Source organism: Aotus nancymaae, unplaced genomic scaffold (assembly GCF_030222135.1).
Source record: "Aotus nancymaae isolate 86718 unplaced genomic scaffold, 86718_ANA_hifiasm-v0.15.2.pri h1tg000012l, whole genome shotgun sequence".
NCBI lineage: Eukaryota > Metazoa > Chordata > Mammalia > Primates > Aotidae > Aotus > Aotus nancymaae.
The window spans coordinates 28785761-28802839 of NW_026988423.1; the positions used below are offsets into that span (position 1 = coordinate 28785761).

The window sequence follows — 17079 nt, forward strand, 5'->3', positions numbered from 1 at the left end:
AGGCGGGTATTTTGCTTTAGCAAAAAATTTTAATTTCCGGAGAAGGTTGATAAGGAAACAGTCTAGGTATGCCCACAAGTAATGAGATGGCTGCTACTACTTGGTTATTTGGAAGAAAGAGGCCAAAGGTAAGGCTGAATTTATAGAATCAATAACATATGGACACCATTTACGGGATGCAACAGGGTTCATCCACCCAGAGTAACATGTATCACTTCTAAACATTTAAAAAATTTTTCAAAAGTCTCCATGTGAGTGATTATACTTTATATGTATGGAATATGGCACTTTTTTTGGGCAAGACTATTTATGTTACTTCAGGGAATAATTGTATCTTGTCAGTCCCTATGATATTCTCAATACCTGTGTACCTGAGCTTTTCTACTAAGTGTATAGGTAAACACTTCTGGAAGTGTTACCTCTAAAATAAATAATTGCAACCATTTTGAATACAAAATTCAATCACTAATTCTTACTAAGTGTGTAGAAATATATTAGGGAATATGGAGGCATATGATGGGTAATAAAACAGTTTCTACCCATAAGGAGATAATACTTAATAGAAGAGATTGACAGTAATAAACACTACTAAATACATTTTGTGTATTTTGACATATATTTATGTAACATTTCTTGCACCACAGTTTTGGGACTATGCTACCACTTCCATTTTCCTAATAATCCTGTACTAATTTTCCTTTATCCCAGAGATATAATGCGTTTTTTCCTCCACATACACTGTAGAATCCCAGAATTTAAAATGACATTCTTTTATTATTGCAATCGTATGGGTTATTTATTCACACGGAAAAGTTAAAACAGAAAAATCATTTTCTCAATAATGACAAGTACCCCTCTTACCCAAAATGTACTGTATACTCTGGGTAAAAACATTTTTTTTGAGGGGGAAAGGAGACTTTCAACCTGTAAATTTCTTCTATCCTTCACCTAATTAAGCTTAAGGTTTTAAGAACAGCAACCAGAAACTTCAGAAGTCCTTCTGGGAGATAATCGTTCCCGTAAGTGAGTCTCAGTAAGTCTTGGTGGAACAGTCAGTGGCTCAGCTCCCATATTCTCTCTTGTCTGTGGTAGCAGCACATAGATATTTTTTCTTGTGTCTCCCTAGAATAGCTCCTCAGAGTCTTGGAATCAGATATTTCAGTTTGGTTCTAGAGCTACTATTAGAGGACAGGTCATGGTTGTGTTCTTTCTGATGCCTCTGAGCTTCAAGGCCTTCAAAAAAAGTTGCATTAAGGAGATCAGTGTGGACATCTCCAGGGCTCTTCACTGTTCACATCTATTATGCTGTGCCCAGAAGCAGAGCACAGGGACACTAATTCGTCTTTAATTCTGAATAAAAATCACCTGGTTAAATCACATTTTACAAACCTTCTGTTGAATCGGACAGGCATAAAATAGCACTTGCTTTGTCATCTGCTTGCCTCCAAGTATGTAACATGAACACTCCAATGTGATGTCACCTTCATCTCACCATAAACCCAAGTATTCTAATGAGACAGAGGTTATTCCACTCTTTGAATCATAGAGGAAACTTGCTTCCTGATTTTCTGTGTACTAATCAGGCCTTATCTTTATACTTCATGTTTTTATCCTAAAAAAAATCTGTGTGTATATCTAGTAATATATGTGTGTATGCTTATGTGTAGCACAGATGTATGTGTGTGTATTGTATATCAATATGCATTTGTATTGCTTATATATGTTTTTAAAAGTGTATGGGCTGGGCACGGTGGCTCATGTCTGTAATCCCAGCACTTTGGAAGGCCAAGGTGGGCGGATCACAAGGTCAAGAGATCGAGACCATCCTGGCCAACATGGTGAAACCCTGTCTCTACTAAAAAAATACAAAAATTAGCTGGGCGTGGTGGTGCGCGCCTGTAGTCCCAGCTACTCGGGAGGCTGAGGCAGGAGAATTGCTTGAACCCAGGAGGCGGAGATTGCATTGAGCCGAGATTGCGCCACTGCACTCGAGCCTGGTGCCTGACGCCAGAGCGAGACTCTGTCTCAAAAGAAAAAAAAAGTGTATGTATGTGTCTTTTTTATTTAATTACTCTAGGCTAATTGATAAGTGATGGGTAAAAATGACAGTTTATGATTTTTCTGTTTCTAAACATTTGTTTGTATATTAAAACTATTAAAATGCATTTGTAATGATAAAATATGTCTGAACCATTTCTAGTGAATCTGACAACTGGTGGAAAATATGGTATTCAAGTGTTAGGATAGATATCCAGTAGATTCCAAACTGGATATAAAACATTACCACAAAAAAGAAGGATGAAGCACTGTGATAAACTTGGATATTGTTCTCAGAGTTTAGTTTGTCTTTTATTTGTCTGACACAACCATGTATTCATTTTCAAACGAAAACAATCTCTCATGTGCACTTACCACTTTCAGGAACCATGAGTATGTCACAGAAGTAGAGTTTAGGCAGAATTATTTTTATGTTCTCCATTAGTTATGGTTAGGCTTGGCTGTATCACATCACACACATACATGTACACACACACACACACCGTGGGTGTGTGTGTGAGTGTGTGTGTACATGTATGTGTGTGTATGTGTACATGTATGTGTGTGATGCCTTAAACCAGAAGATGATTCAGGAGTGGTGCAGTGGCTCATCACAGATACAAGATTCTTATAAATTGTTGCCTTCCTGGTTACAACATGCAGTGTTCATCTTTGGTCTCAAATAGTTGGTCCAGATCCATCCTTCATCTCCACCACCCAGCCATCACGCAGAAATATATGGAAAGAGAAGGGAATGTTCCGTAAGTTGAAGAACACTGCCTGGAAGTGATACACCTCCCCTCCACCTCTTTTCCCTTTGGTAAAGACAGTCACATGGACAAACTTTACTTCTGAGGAATTGAGAAGTGCTATGGCAATCCATATGGCCTTGTGCCAAACTAAGGTTCAGGACATTTATTGCTGAAGAAAAAAGGGAGAATGAATAACAAGTTTTTTCCACACTTTCCGCTATTTGTATTAAGTCATAGGTGACTCTATTGTTCTCTCTAGAGTTTAATATTTGGATTTAGCATTCCATGTAAGAATAATGTTAATTGTGATTAAAATAAAATGTGTAGCACATACATAAAAAATACTAACATTTTAATAACGATTAAGGTCTTCTTGGAAGGTATATGTAATGCTGGGTAGAGCAGTTCCTATAATATCTTGGCAATTCTAGGCTCATTCCTGTTGCCTTCCCTTCATTCATGCTGCTTCCCCATCCTGAAATGGGTTCTTGACTCCATCCTGACTTTCCAAATTTAAGCACCTTTCAGTGACAAAACAAGTGTTTCATTCTCATGCATTACTCACCACTCCAGGCTATAATCAGGCACATCTACGGGTCATCACACATACTATAACAATGATATATTCTCTGGTATGGTTTACTGTTAATGAATGCTTGTATTATAGCTATAAAGATTATTAAACTCTTGAGGAAAATAATTGTGTCTTGCATCACATCGTCATATTTATTATTCTATGGTTTTCTAATTATTGACAAGCAACATTTTTTCACAGCTTGTGATTGATTCTATTACTAAGATTTTATCCTTTTTACAGCAATTTGCAAAACAACTTCAAAAAGTAGATTAAAGCTCCACAACTAACAATAATTTAATGCATTTCAAAGTTAATTTAATTAAGAAAATTTATGGCAATTGCTGTTTCAAAAACGACATTGTTACAGGATCTTTTGGGGTATTGTTTTACTGGCCAGAAACCTCTGTGGCCAGTAGCACCTTTGCTTGAGTTTTGCTCAGGCCTTCTAGGCTTTTTCTGCCCACTAAGCCAGGCAGGCTGTGCTAGGCTCACACTGCTGGCCTCCCCATGCCTCCGAGGGAGACTGTGAGTCAGGTGTGAAGCGGCGAGGGGTGTGTGAGCGAGCATGGGGTCTAGCCACCACACACAGTCAGATACACCAGCTGCTGATGCAGGATGGGCAGCTCCAGGTGCTGACACTCTGCAAGGCTGCAGCTGGACTAGGTGCACTGCAAGCAGCTTCCCCAACTGACACCAGGGAATGTGGTGGCACCCAAAAGCTTGGAGACACCAGGAACTGCAGGGCCTCAAAGAAGGAATCACAGCGCTATCTCAGGGAGCTCCCAGGTTTGGGATGCTCAAAGGGCAGCAGCTCTTCTTTCCTTCTGTTCACCCACAACATGGTGAGCAAAGGGCATGTTTCAGCCCTGTTTCTGTTACAGCTCCTTTAGCCTTGCCATTCAGTGGGTCCTGAGTTCTTGTCCTGAGATCAGAAAGAATGAGGCATGCAGACAAGTGGAAGGTGAGCAAGACACAGAGGAGCTTTATTGCACAATAGAATAGCTCAGAGGAGACCTGCAAAGGGCAACTCCTCTCCATGGCAGGGTGTCCCAATGAGTGTCAAGCTCTCAGCAGAGAGGGTAACTCCTCTCTGCTAGGCAGGTCATCCTGGCAAGTGTCCAGCTCTTATCAGAGAGGCTGTTCCTCTCTGCAGCTGGTCATCCTATCATCTCCTCAGTTCTCAGCAGACAGGAGACCCTGGGGTGGGCAACTCCTCTCTGCAACTGGTCATCCCATCATCTCCCTTTTGTCTCTCCATTCTCTCTTCTACTCCAGTTTGGCTGAGTCTGGGTTTTTTATGGGCCTCAGAGGGGAGAAAGCTTGTACTGATTAGTTCATGAGTGACCATGGGCAGGCCTAGGGAAAATCACCATAAGTTCCCCCTCTGGCCTATGGGACTGGTGACCCCATTCCCAAGCTTCAGGTCCTCTCCAGCTTGGATGTGGGGCTTCACCAGGGACCCCTCACCTTCTGCCCAGGAGTCTGTCTGCCTCCTGCTGCTGGTCATGACACCCAGGCTGTTCATGCCAAGGGGCACCTGCAGGTCAGTGCCACGCTGTCCTCAGCACCCCTTGGCCTCTCTCTCATGCTGGTTGGTGTCCAAAATTTAGGGGAGGCTGAGGTTTCAGGGGCAGACATGTCAGTGCTGTTCTGAGCATGTGGACCCCCTGCTGGGCTGCAAAAATGCCTGGGCTTGGACCTGACTAAGAGCTGGCACCAACAGCAGGGAGAAGCCAGGCAGAGGGAGCAGGCACTCTCAAGCCCATGAAGGGTCAGGAGACCCTTCCCGGGTCCCCAAGTCTGCAGAAATGCCTGGGCCTGCAGCCACAGCAGATGAGGCAGGATGGCTGCAGCTGTACACAGGGAGTTCCCACCCTGCCAGCTTGGAATGGGCCAGACTCCTGTTTGTCCCTGGCCCTGGAGTGTGCAGCCCCAGCCATGCCTCTTTGAAGGCTGGGTTGGGGGATCTAGGCCCTCACTGGGCCTGGGCTGGCATCCAGGGGAGGGATGACATCAAGGCAGTTCTTCCCATGGCCATAGTGCTAAGGGGAAAGCCCACGTCTCCACTTGGCCAGCTTGTGACCCTGCCTCAGGGGCACCTCTAGGAGCTAATCTCAGTCCCTGGGACTGGAGGTTGGGAGTGTCAGGCTTGGTGATCACCCAGATGAGGGGCAGATTCCTGGGACTCGGCCCTCAGTGCAGAGCCTCCTCTCAGGGCAGAGAAACCCGGCATCGTCAGCAAGGTGGGCATGGTGGCCACACCACTGGCAAGGTCCCTGAAGCGGATGCTACCTCCGGCCTGTCCTTCACACTCCATGTTCAAGCACAGCACCATGTGGGGTCCAGCTCTGCCTTGGGGCCATCTCTGCCTGGCCTCCATGCATGACCGCACTGCTCCCCGACCAGGTAACTCAGCCCAACCGCTTCACAGTGGCCCCCACCACTGCAGGCTCCAGGCAGCTCCCAGGGGCAGGCTCCCAGGGGCAGACTCCGGAGACTGCCTCCTCTCTAACCCCTCCCCACAGCAGCAGCAACAGGCAAAATTGGTGACATAGGGCCAAGGTCAGGAGCTGCAGAACCTCTAGGTCTGGGGGCAGGTCTTATATGGTCACGTGAAGGTGGGGGCGGCTCAGTTGGCTGCCTCTGAGATGTGGAGGACAGGGGTCCCACCACTATTATTGCTGTCCCCACAGCCGCTCCTGCCACCACCTCTGGCCTCCCCACTGCAGCTGGCACTATGGTAGCAGCGGTTCTGGATGGCTTGCTGCTGCTATCAATATAACATTTAATAAAGAATGAAATATAATTTTACTTCTAAAATAATTTAGTTTTATATAAGTACAAAAATAATTTCTATAACACACGTGTCTTTATTGTCCCTCAACATCACTCTTATTTTTTGAAGAAAAAAAATTCTCTCTTGTTAGTCATCATCACTCCTTGTTAGGCTTACTAGGAACTCCTCAGGGTCTTTGGCAATATCTATCATATTTTAACTTGGGGACTGAATGAAAGCATTTTCTTCTCCATTGGTCTGAAGAGAAGCAGCCCCACAATTAAAACATTTCAAGCATTACTGTTTTATAAATGCCTCATGATATCAAAATATTGTTAGTAGAGGTAAATGAAAATGAAAACTTTCAAATTTTAGAAACATTTGTTGTTATTTCTGATTTTCTATTTTCCCTTCATGACAAATCACTTTGGACAATTCCGTTAGTTTATATTTTTTTAATTTGCTGACATTTTAAAGTTTTCATTGTCTCACCAAAGAGATGAAACTCACTAGAGCCCCAACGAAGTCTCTCACATCCTTGATTCCAATCCTTACTATACCAAGAACAATGAATCACAACGTGTGGCAAAGGGGAAACACTTGAGAACCAATAGGGGGAAAGGGAAATTCTAGTTGTTTCTTTTCCCAAGAGTTAACATTTGTGGGAACAGAATCTAGAGGGAGGTCATTATCATTGTTTGTTCCTAATCAGACTCTTACTCTTACCCAGCACATAAAATCCTCACATCAACCACCCTTTGCAGAGTTCCAGATGGCTTTAAGCATCAGCTTTGCCAGAGACCAGGATGAATGACTCAAAATAATTGCCAAGGTGACTTTTGGACTATGACCTCCTCATATCATTAGATTCATTTTTTCCTCCAGAGCAATGGAGAAGAAAAATGTACAACACTGAACTCTGGCAGAAAGGAAAGGTATGTCTGAATTCCAGTCTTTGACTTTAAAATCTTGGAGTCTCTTGCTCTAGCCTCTCTCGTAGTGCAAAGAGAGATGCACACAGCTATTCATCTGTCTCTGCCGGTCCTTACTCTCACATTCACACACCTTGTTGAACAGTGGTTCCCTTGTCATCTACTTGTTCTCTGCAGTATACATTTATGGCAAACACATCTGTGTTTACTTGTTTCAGCTCAGGCAGTATGAGGGTTTTGTTCAGTTGTTTTGAATACATGTTAACTTATCTCTAAGCTTCTTTCAGCAGTTTAATTGAACATATATTTATTGAGTTGCTGTATGCAAGGCACTGTGCCAACCACTATATTGAATTTACAGTCTAGTACAGAAGAAAAGCAAGTAAATAATTAATAATAACACAGAATGAAATTAGTGTTACATGTAAACATAAGAAACATGTATGGACACAGAAAATGACTTTATAAGGTGGCGTTTGCACTATTAAAGCCCTTAACTAAACATCCTTAACTATTAAATAGGATGTCATAAGATAGAGGTGATAGAGAGAAGAGAAAAATTAAAGGACCATCGTGTTCCTTTAAATGAGAGAGTACCAAATGTTAAAACTGAGAGAGTACCAAATCGTCAAATCATATAATAGCCAAATTATGTAATACTTGTTGGGACATAAAAGAAGAAAACTTTTATTTTGTTTGCCAGATGATAGCAATCTTTGAATGGCATAGATATTGATTTGAGCTTCCTATGAGGAAATAGAAAATATTGATGATTTAAAGAGGTTACTGTTTAGTAAAAAATAATTCTGAATCTCTGTGTTAATATGTGTATTCATGCAGGAAGGAGCAAACACAAGATATGATGAAGGAGGAAAAAACTTTCAGCCTTATTATCAGAATAAAAATTTGGGCAAATAAAAGGTATTTTAGAAAAAGCTCAATAGATTACAATTAAAACAACACTGATATTTATTAAGTTCTTACCAACAGACAAGAACTATGCATGATTTGATTTTTACATGAGAATCATATTAACATTTCTATTTTTTAGAGGCTTGAAGATGGGAAGTAATTTTCCCAAGATCACACAGCATGTGTGGGGTTGAGATGATATTTTAACCCAGATCGCCTAATCTAATATTAGAGCCCATTAGAATTATAAAACCATGAAATATAGGAAGTAGAAAAGATTTAAAGATGATTGAATTCAAGCGCCCATCTCATTCTGTGTCCTTGAATGTCTCCTAAATGGTTCTACAGGCTGCACTGTGACATTTCTGGCTCTAAGTAAATTAAGGTGTGTCTGACTTTTAAAATGTTCTTTTTTGTTGTAAAACCAAATATTTCTCTCCATCATTTGAAGCACTTAGTTTAATTTTTTCTCTCTTAGAGACATATGCAATGAGTCCCATACATCTTAAATATAGCAATATTTTGAACATCTGGATATAAATGCCATGTACCACATACATTTATACTGTGCTAGCTAAAAATCCTCAGTCATGTCAATAATTTTTCAAATGACAATATTTTAGATCATGTTTCTGATATTGTCCAGTTTTTCTATATTTCACATAAAATATTGAACCCCAAACTGAAAACACTAATCCAGCTGTTGCTTGAGTGTTACATAAGACCATAAATTTCTTTCATCTAGAATCTACAAATTTTCTTTGCAAAGGTAAAGATGTATCAGCCTTTTTTGAAAAACCACATCACGCTGCTGACTAATTTTGAATTTAGACTAAAATTGTGAATTGTAGTCTAAATTGCATTGTAGTCTATTTTGCTCTATTAATCCACAAAGCCATTATCTTTAAATTTTATAGAGCACAGAGGCAAAATATATGATTGTAAAAGTGACCAGTATAGAAGACATCTAGTGTTTGTCTTCCAAAAGCCTTCTCGGTTTTGGAGAATATGGGTACTTTTCTGATCTTCTCCAATTCAGTCTTGAAGTATACTTAATGTAGACCAATCATAGTTTTCTGCCCCCCACCCCTGCCACCCTGCCCCGGCCAGAATGGGATAATACATGACCTGAATTGACGCCATTATATTACTCCCTTGGGATTATTCAAATTAGAACAAGAGAGGCCAGTCCCTCACTGTTGGAAAAGTTCCTGAGATATAAGGATGCAATCAGCCAAGCAGTTATATTCCTATCTTGCAAAATAGCAGGTCTGGATGAAGAAAGTTGAGAAATAAAGAGCTAAAGTTTCAGGCTGAATGATGCTGGTCATTACCCAGTTCTTCAGGCATTTTTAGTTGAAATTCTTGTAAAAAAAGTAACTCAGACCAATATAACTAATTTTATAAACTCATCCCTTCTATTTTTTTTATAGATATGAGATCTTGCTTTGTTGCCAGGCTTGTCTCAAACCCATGGGCTCAATTGATCCTCCACTTTAGCCTCCCAAAGTGTTGGGATTACAGACATGAGCCACTGCACCTGGCCAGGACTTCCATATTGATAAATTATAAAGAGCATTTGGTTCTCTTTCCTAGTCTGAGTAAAATGAAATTCTGATCGCTGTGCCATTTGATGTGCATGATGTATTTATATCCTAGAGAATATGGTAGGAAAGAAAAGAATCCTCTGAAATAACAGCAGCTTGCTTTCATATTGAGCTCAAAAATTTAAAAATCGGTGTTTTCTCTTAAAAGGTTATGAACTAAATTTTAATATGTTTGATGTCTGCAATTCCTCCTCTGGTCTACCAGAATTATTGACTGTTACACAGTAGCAAGAGAGGCTCAAGAGACCACTGCAGCATGCTTCTCCTCTGATAAGGTATAGAATATGTAATGATCTACAAATAATTTCTCACACACACAAACACATTCAATTTCTCTTTTTAAAACTTAGATACTGTTGACAAGAACATGGGACATGGAAACCATTCCTCAGTGACTGAGTTCATTCTGGCTGGGCTCTCAGAACAGCCAGAACGCCAGCTTCCCCTCTTCCTCCTGTTCTTAGGAATCTATGTGGTCACAGTGGTGGGCAACCTGGGCATGACCACACTGATTGGGCTCAGTTCTCACCTGCACACTCCCATGTACTATTTCCTCAGCAGTCTGTCCTTCATTGATCTCTGCCATTCCACTGTCATTACCCCAAAAATGCTGGTGAACTTTGTGACAGACAAGAACATCATCTCCTACCCTGAATGCATCACTCAGCTCTACTTCTTCCTCATTTTTGCTATTGCAGAGTGTCACATGTTGGCTGTAATGGCATATGACCGCTATGTTGCCATCTGTAGCCCTTTGCTGTACAATGTCATCATGTCCTATCACTTCTGCTTCCGGCTCACAGTGGGAGTTTACATTTTAGGCATCCTTGGATCTACAATTCACACCAGCTTTATGTTGAGACTCTTTCTGTGCAAGACTAACATGATTAACCATTATTTTTGTGATCTCTTCCCTCTCTTGGAACTCTCCTGCTCCAGCACCTACATCAATGAATTACTAGTTCTGGTCTTGAGTGCATTTAACATCCTGACGCCTGCCTTAACTATCCTGGCCTCTTATATCTTTATCATTGCCAGTATCCTCCACATTCGCTCCACTGAGGGCAGGTCCAAAGCCTTCAGCACTTGCAGCTCCCATGTATCAGCTGTTGCTGTCTTCTTTGGATCTGCAGCATTCATGTACCTGCAGCCATCATCTGTCAGCTCCATGGACCAGGGGAAAGTGTCGTCTGTGTTTTACACAAGTGTTGTGCCCATGCTGAATCCCTTGATCTACAGCCTGAGGAATAAGGATGTCAAATTTGCCATGAAGAAAATTCTGGACAGCAAAGCATGTTCATGAATAGAATTAGTGTCATGTTGTCATATCAAAATCAGCCTTCAATTTGATCACACATGTAATATGTTAGATTTATTGCTCAGATTTGTCAAAATACAGTGACGCACTTTTATGTAACACATTTCCAAAATATTCCTCCAGTTTACATCCATTGAACTTATATTCCAGTGAGTATGCATGGAGAAATACTAAAAATAAAATCAAAACTCTTGAGGTTTAAAGAATCCCTGCTTTTATTATTTCATTAATAATAAAAAGAACAACTCAAATGACAATGATAATCACAATAAAGATGATAATGAAGATGATAGTAGTGACATATATCATTCAGATTTGATGAAGTAGCAAGCACTGTGTCCATCACTTAAGTGGATGATTTTATTTAATATTTACAGTATTCCTTCAGGGAAAGCTGTAGTACTATTTCTCATTAAGCAAATAAAGCTTATTTTTTGAGTGAATGCTCAGAGACCCAAACCTAAGAAGTCATTGAAAGTAGAAAGTTTGGCTCAAGGACTTCTCATATTATTCAAAGTGATAACTATCATTGTGGATAGGTATAAGGACTCCTGAGAAATTTCTTCTAAACATCAAGATTCCCCAGTCCCAACATGACTGTGTCACTGTCCTCTGGATAGCTCCAGGATAATTTACTTTTATTTCATTTGCTATAATGAACATAATCAAAGTCTTCCAAATTTGTAATGATCAACAAAAAGTAGATCAAAACTAGAACATTATCATAGTCTTATTATAGACATCCATTATATTCATATTATTATATTTGATAGCAACAATTTTGTATAAAAGCAGCCCAAGCAATATTGCTTTATTTTTATGTCATAAACATAAAAACAGTTGTGACTGTTTATAAGGAAACTTATGACAGCCATAAATTCTGCTAAGTTGCATTGATTCCATGTGGTTCATACTCTTTTGCCTTATAATTTGCAAACAGTTGTCATTTTATGTCAATTTTCTTTAAAAAATGTCTTCTTGGCTCCCAGGTTATTATCTTACTGCTTCTCAGAATTTGATATCTTCTAAGTGTGAATTTTCATGATATTCTAAATAATTGCCTTGTGTCTCTCCTCAGTTCAAACCATCATATTCATTACTGGCAGGTCAACAGTCTTTGGATGCTGTTTTGCATTATTCAGCTGATATAAGAAGTTTCAATGTTCACTATAGTTCCTAAGTATAGGGAAAACCTACATATTTTTATCTCCCCTGTATTCCATTATTCATTGCAATCAGACATTCATTTTTCAGAGTCCTCTCACTGTGATTATTTCACTCAATTTTCATCATTTATACAATGTAAGGGAAGATGGCCACAATTATAATTCTTGTCTTAGGTGTGATTCTGAGTCCACCGTTCTGTCTAACACATTGTCATATATGCAAATAAGTGAAATAAGGGCTAACAAAAAGTGGTGTTGCATAGACCCTTGAATCACTCGGGATTGAGCTCATATAGAAAATACGGACTAATTAAAAGGTGGCAGTCTCATCAAGGAAATGGAAGAAGCTTGTGCAACCCCAGAAGGGCACGTAATATTCAGGGTAATACAATTATGCTACAAGGATAAAAGAGTAGGCAGAAACAGTTCTTGAACCAACCCTGGTCATTAAAAGACATCACTCTGCTGAAAGTTTTTAAGCAGGAAAGTAACACAACTAATTTTGCATGCTAATAATGTCACATATGTCAGTGTGGAAGGATGGACATGAATGAAAAAATTAGACTATGGGGGAAATGCCTAATTTAACTGTGTCTTTTCTCAAAAACTTGCTTCTCTGAGAAATGGAAATCTTGGGGGGTTATTTGTCTCTATGTTATCATATCTAAATCTAGGACATAGCTTTATAGCACATCCATCAGAACTGTCAAATGTGAGGCTATTTGCTACCCTGATGCTGGAGAAACCTAACCTGAAAAGTTAGAATTCTGGAGTCTGACCTGTGAGGCAGACCAGCTTCAAATGTGGTTCTGAGACCAGATGGAGAGTTGTGCCCTGCCCTCTCAGCACTGAAAATAGCAGAATACTAGGTACCTACAACTCTCAACGCCAACGCTAGTGTAATTCTTCTCCAAGTTGAAGAGAATAAGTTATGAATAAAATTTGGCATTACAGTTTTCAAGCAGAGGAAAGGTGACTATGTCTGCCCACACTTGTGATTGAGACTATTAGCTCTGGAATTAATTGCTGTAAAAATTAAACATCCTGCTTTATACATTCATACACTCATAAAATATTCTAAAATGACTTTGATGTTCCAGACACTGTACTGTTACTTTGGCTAAAGAGGAAGGTAAGTTTGAGTTGGTCTACCTTCTGGCTGATAGTACAGCTCAAAGTCTCAAGTTATACTATTAGAAATTATAGGTGGTCTAGCCTAGGCAATGTGGCGAAACTGTGTCTCAACAACAACAAAAAATCAGCAGAGTGTGATGGTGCACACCTGTAGTCCCATCCCAGCTACTGGGAAGGCTGAGGTGGGAGCATAGATTAAACCAGGTTCAACCAGGTAGAGGCCGCAATGAGCCATGATGACACTACTGCCCTGCTCTAACCTGGGCAACTGAGTAAGACCATGTATAAAAAGAAAAACGAAAGAAAGAAAGAAAAAAATAAATAAAATAAATTATAGGTGGCTTAATCTATCCCAACAAATTGGAAATGTTTTCCCAGTGGTGTAACTTTTAAATGACACTTAGAAGAAATAAAATTTCACCAGGCAATTGAGGGATAGGATTTAGTTAGACTGTTTAACCTGAAAGAAAGCATAAATAAAAATTCAGATAGCTAAGATAATATGGCATATTCCAGAAACTGAAAGGAACCAAATGTGAACTAGGTCTAGAGAATAAAAGATGTAGTAGGTATATTCATTCTTTATCTTAAAAACAATGAAGAAGATTTTTTACTTCAGGGTCTCTAAAAGTAGATTTTCCTCTGTTTTATAGATGAGTGTATTATGTAATTTAGAAAAAGTACCTCATTCTATTTCTAAGAACTCAAATTGTTAGAAACTTGCCCTTATAGCTAATAAAAGATGTAGGTTTCAATGTTCCAAACACCACACAAGGAATAAGTTTTCTTCCCTTTTGATTCCCTTTAGATATAAGACAATGCACGCTAATTATCCTATTACCTTTGAATATTTCCAAGCTATTCACAGCTTCTGTGTCCCTTTCATTTTGTCTATGTACCTCCTTACAAAGGATATTCATAACAAAAACTTTTAAATATAATGTAAGCATAGCACAGTGCTTCCCAGCTTCATTGCACACATAGAAAATGGTAATATTTCTGTGGCACAAGAACTTAGCATAGTATGTTCCATTCATGGCATTCCAGTTCCATAGAACTCAAGTCAGAAAGAAACGTAACAGTTATGGCTCTTATAAGGATTATTGTCCATCATATTCTAGATACTCTAGATCTGAGCCAAAGCAATCAGGAAAGAGAAAGAAATAAAAGGCATCAAAATAGGAAATGAAGACGTCAAAATATCTCTCTTTGCTGATATGATTCTATACCTAGAAAATCCTAAAGAATCTGCTAAAAGCCTCCTAGAATTGATAAACAACTTCGGTAAATTACAGAATACAAAATCAATGTAAAAACTCAATAGCCTTTTTATACAATAACAATGTCCAGGCTGAGAGTGAGTCAGGAGCAGAATCTCATTTACAATAGGCACAAAGAAAATGAAATACCTAGAAACAGAACTAACCAAGGAGGTAAAAGATCTCTACAAAGAGGACTACAAGACACTGCTGAAAGAAATTAGAGATGCTACAAATAAATGGAAAAATATTCCATGCTCATGTATTGGAAAAATCAATATAGTAAAAAATGACCATAATGTCCAAAACAATTTATATATTCAATACTATTCCTGTCAAATTACCAATAATATTCTTCATAGAATTACAAGAAAGCATTCTAAAATTCATATGGAACCAAAAAAGATCCGAAATAGCCAAAGCATTCCTAAGCAAAAAGTATAAAGCTAAAGGCATCACACTACCCCACTTCAAACTATGCTATAAAGCCACAGTAATCATAAGAACTTGGTACTGGTACAAAAACAGACACATAGACAAGTGAAACAGAATAGAAAACTCAGAAATAATGCCACAAACCTACAACTATCTGATCTTCAACAATGCCAACAGAAGCAAGCAATGGAAAAAGGACCACCTATTTAATAAATGGTGCTGGGATAACTGGCTCGCCAGATGCAGAAGATTAAAGCTGGACCTCTACCTGTCACTATATGCAAAAATTAACTCAAAATGGATCAAAGGTTTAAAAGTAGGACCTCAAACCTTTAGGTAGGACCTAAAGGTAGGTCTATAAGGTTATTTATACCTTATAGACCATGTCTTGGAAGACAACCTAGAAGACACTCTTCTCAACATCAGTCATGACAAAGAGTGCTTGGCTAAGTCCCCAAAAGCAATTGCAACAAAAACAAAAATAGACAAGTGGGACACTCATAGGCTCAAAGAAAAAGCATGGGAGAAGATAATTTGCAAATTAAATATACAGCAAAGGCTGAATATCCAGAATCTAAAGGTAGCTTAAATAAATTGACAAGAAAAAGCAAATAACCCCATTAAAAATAGGCAAAGAACATTAACAAACACTTCCTAAAACATTTAAGCCACCAACAAACATGAAAAAATGTTCAGCGTCATGAATCATGAGAGAAACACAAATGAAAACCACGATGTACTATCTCATACTAGTCAGAAAACAACAGATGCTGGCAAGACTGTGGATAAAATGAAATATTTATACCCTTTTTGTGGGAATGCAAATTAGTTATTACCATTCAACCCAGCACTGGATATATGCCCAAAGGAATATAAATTGTGCTACCATAAAGACACAAACACTCACAATTTATTTATCCAGTCATCTACTGAAGAACATCTTGATTGCTTCCAAGTGTGGGCAATTATGGAGAAGCCTCTATAAACATATATTATCAGGTTTTGGTGCGGACATAAGTTTTCAACTCCTTTTGGTAAATACCAAGGAGTGTTTTTACTAGATCATATGATGAATTTCTTTAGTTTTGTCAGCAGCTGCCAAACTGCCTTCCAAAGTGGCTGTACTTTTTTGCATTCCCACAAGCAATGAATGAGTATTCATGTTGCCTCATATTCTCCCCAGCATTGGGTGTTGTCAGTGTTCTGGATTTTTGCCATTCTAGTAGATGTATACAGTATTTCATTGTTGCTTTTATTTGCATTTCTCTGATGACATATGATGTGGAACGTTTTTCAAATGCTTATTTGTTGTCTGTATATTTTCTTTGGTGGAGTATCGGCTAAGGTATTTGGGCCTTTAAGATCGAGGTTTCTTTTTACATTATTGAGTTTTAAGACTTCATTGTATATTTTGAATAATAATAGTCCTTTGTTATACGTGTATTTTACCAATGTTTGCTTTCAATCTTTGGCTTGTATTTTTATTCTCTTGACAATGTATTTTGCAGACCTGAAATTTTAGTGTTAAGGAAGTGCAGATTAACAATTCTTTTTTATGAATCATGAATTTCATGTTTTATCTAGAAAGCCATCACTAAATCCAAGGTTATCTAGATTTTTTTGTGTTTTTTATAGGTACTTTATAGTTTTGCATTTAATATATTTAGGTCTGGAAGCCATTTTGGGTTAATTTTTGTGAAGATTATAAATTTTGTCTAGATTTTATTTTATTTTACTTATCTATTTTTTTGAGACAAAACCTCACTCTCTCACTGCAACCTCCACTTCCTAAGTTCAAGTGATTTTCGTGCCTCAGCCTCCTGAGTAGCTAGGATTAAGGTGCCCACAACCATGCCTGGCTAATTTTTGTATTTTTAGTAGAGATGGGATTTCACCATGTTGGCCAGGCTGGTCTCGAACTCCTGACCTCAGTTGATCCACCAACCTTGGCCTCCCAAAGTGCTGGGATTAGAGGCGTGAGCCACCATGCCAGCCTTTTTTTTTTTGAGATGGAGTGTCTTGCTTTGTCACCCAGGCTGAGGTGCAGTGGCAGGATCTCAGCTCACTGCAACGTCTGCCTCCCAGGTTCAAGCAGTTCTCCAGCCTCAGTCTCCTGAGTAGCTGGGATTACCTGCACGTGCCATCAGCCCCACCAATTTTTTGTATTTTCAGTA

General features: G+C 39.1%; 1 protein-coding gene across 1 annotated transcript; it reads left to right on the forward strand.

Moving 5' to 3' along the window:
- Positions 1–9960: 9960 nt before the first annotated feature.
- Positions 9961–10896, forward strand: LOC105715298 (putative olfactory receptor 8G3). The gene has a single exon (XM_012449579.3). The coding sequence runs from the start codon at positions 9961–9963 to the stop codon at positions 10894–10896; it is 936 nt and encodes a 311-aa protein (XP_012305002.2).
- The last annotated feature ends 6183 nt before the right edge of the window (positions 10897–17079 follow it).

Coding starts and splice junctions, on each gene's coding strand:
- LOC105715298 (XM_012449579.3), top strand. CDS start 9,961: ATGGGACATGGAAACCATTCCTCAGTGACTGAGTTCATTCTGGCTGGG.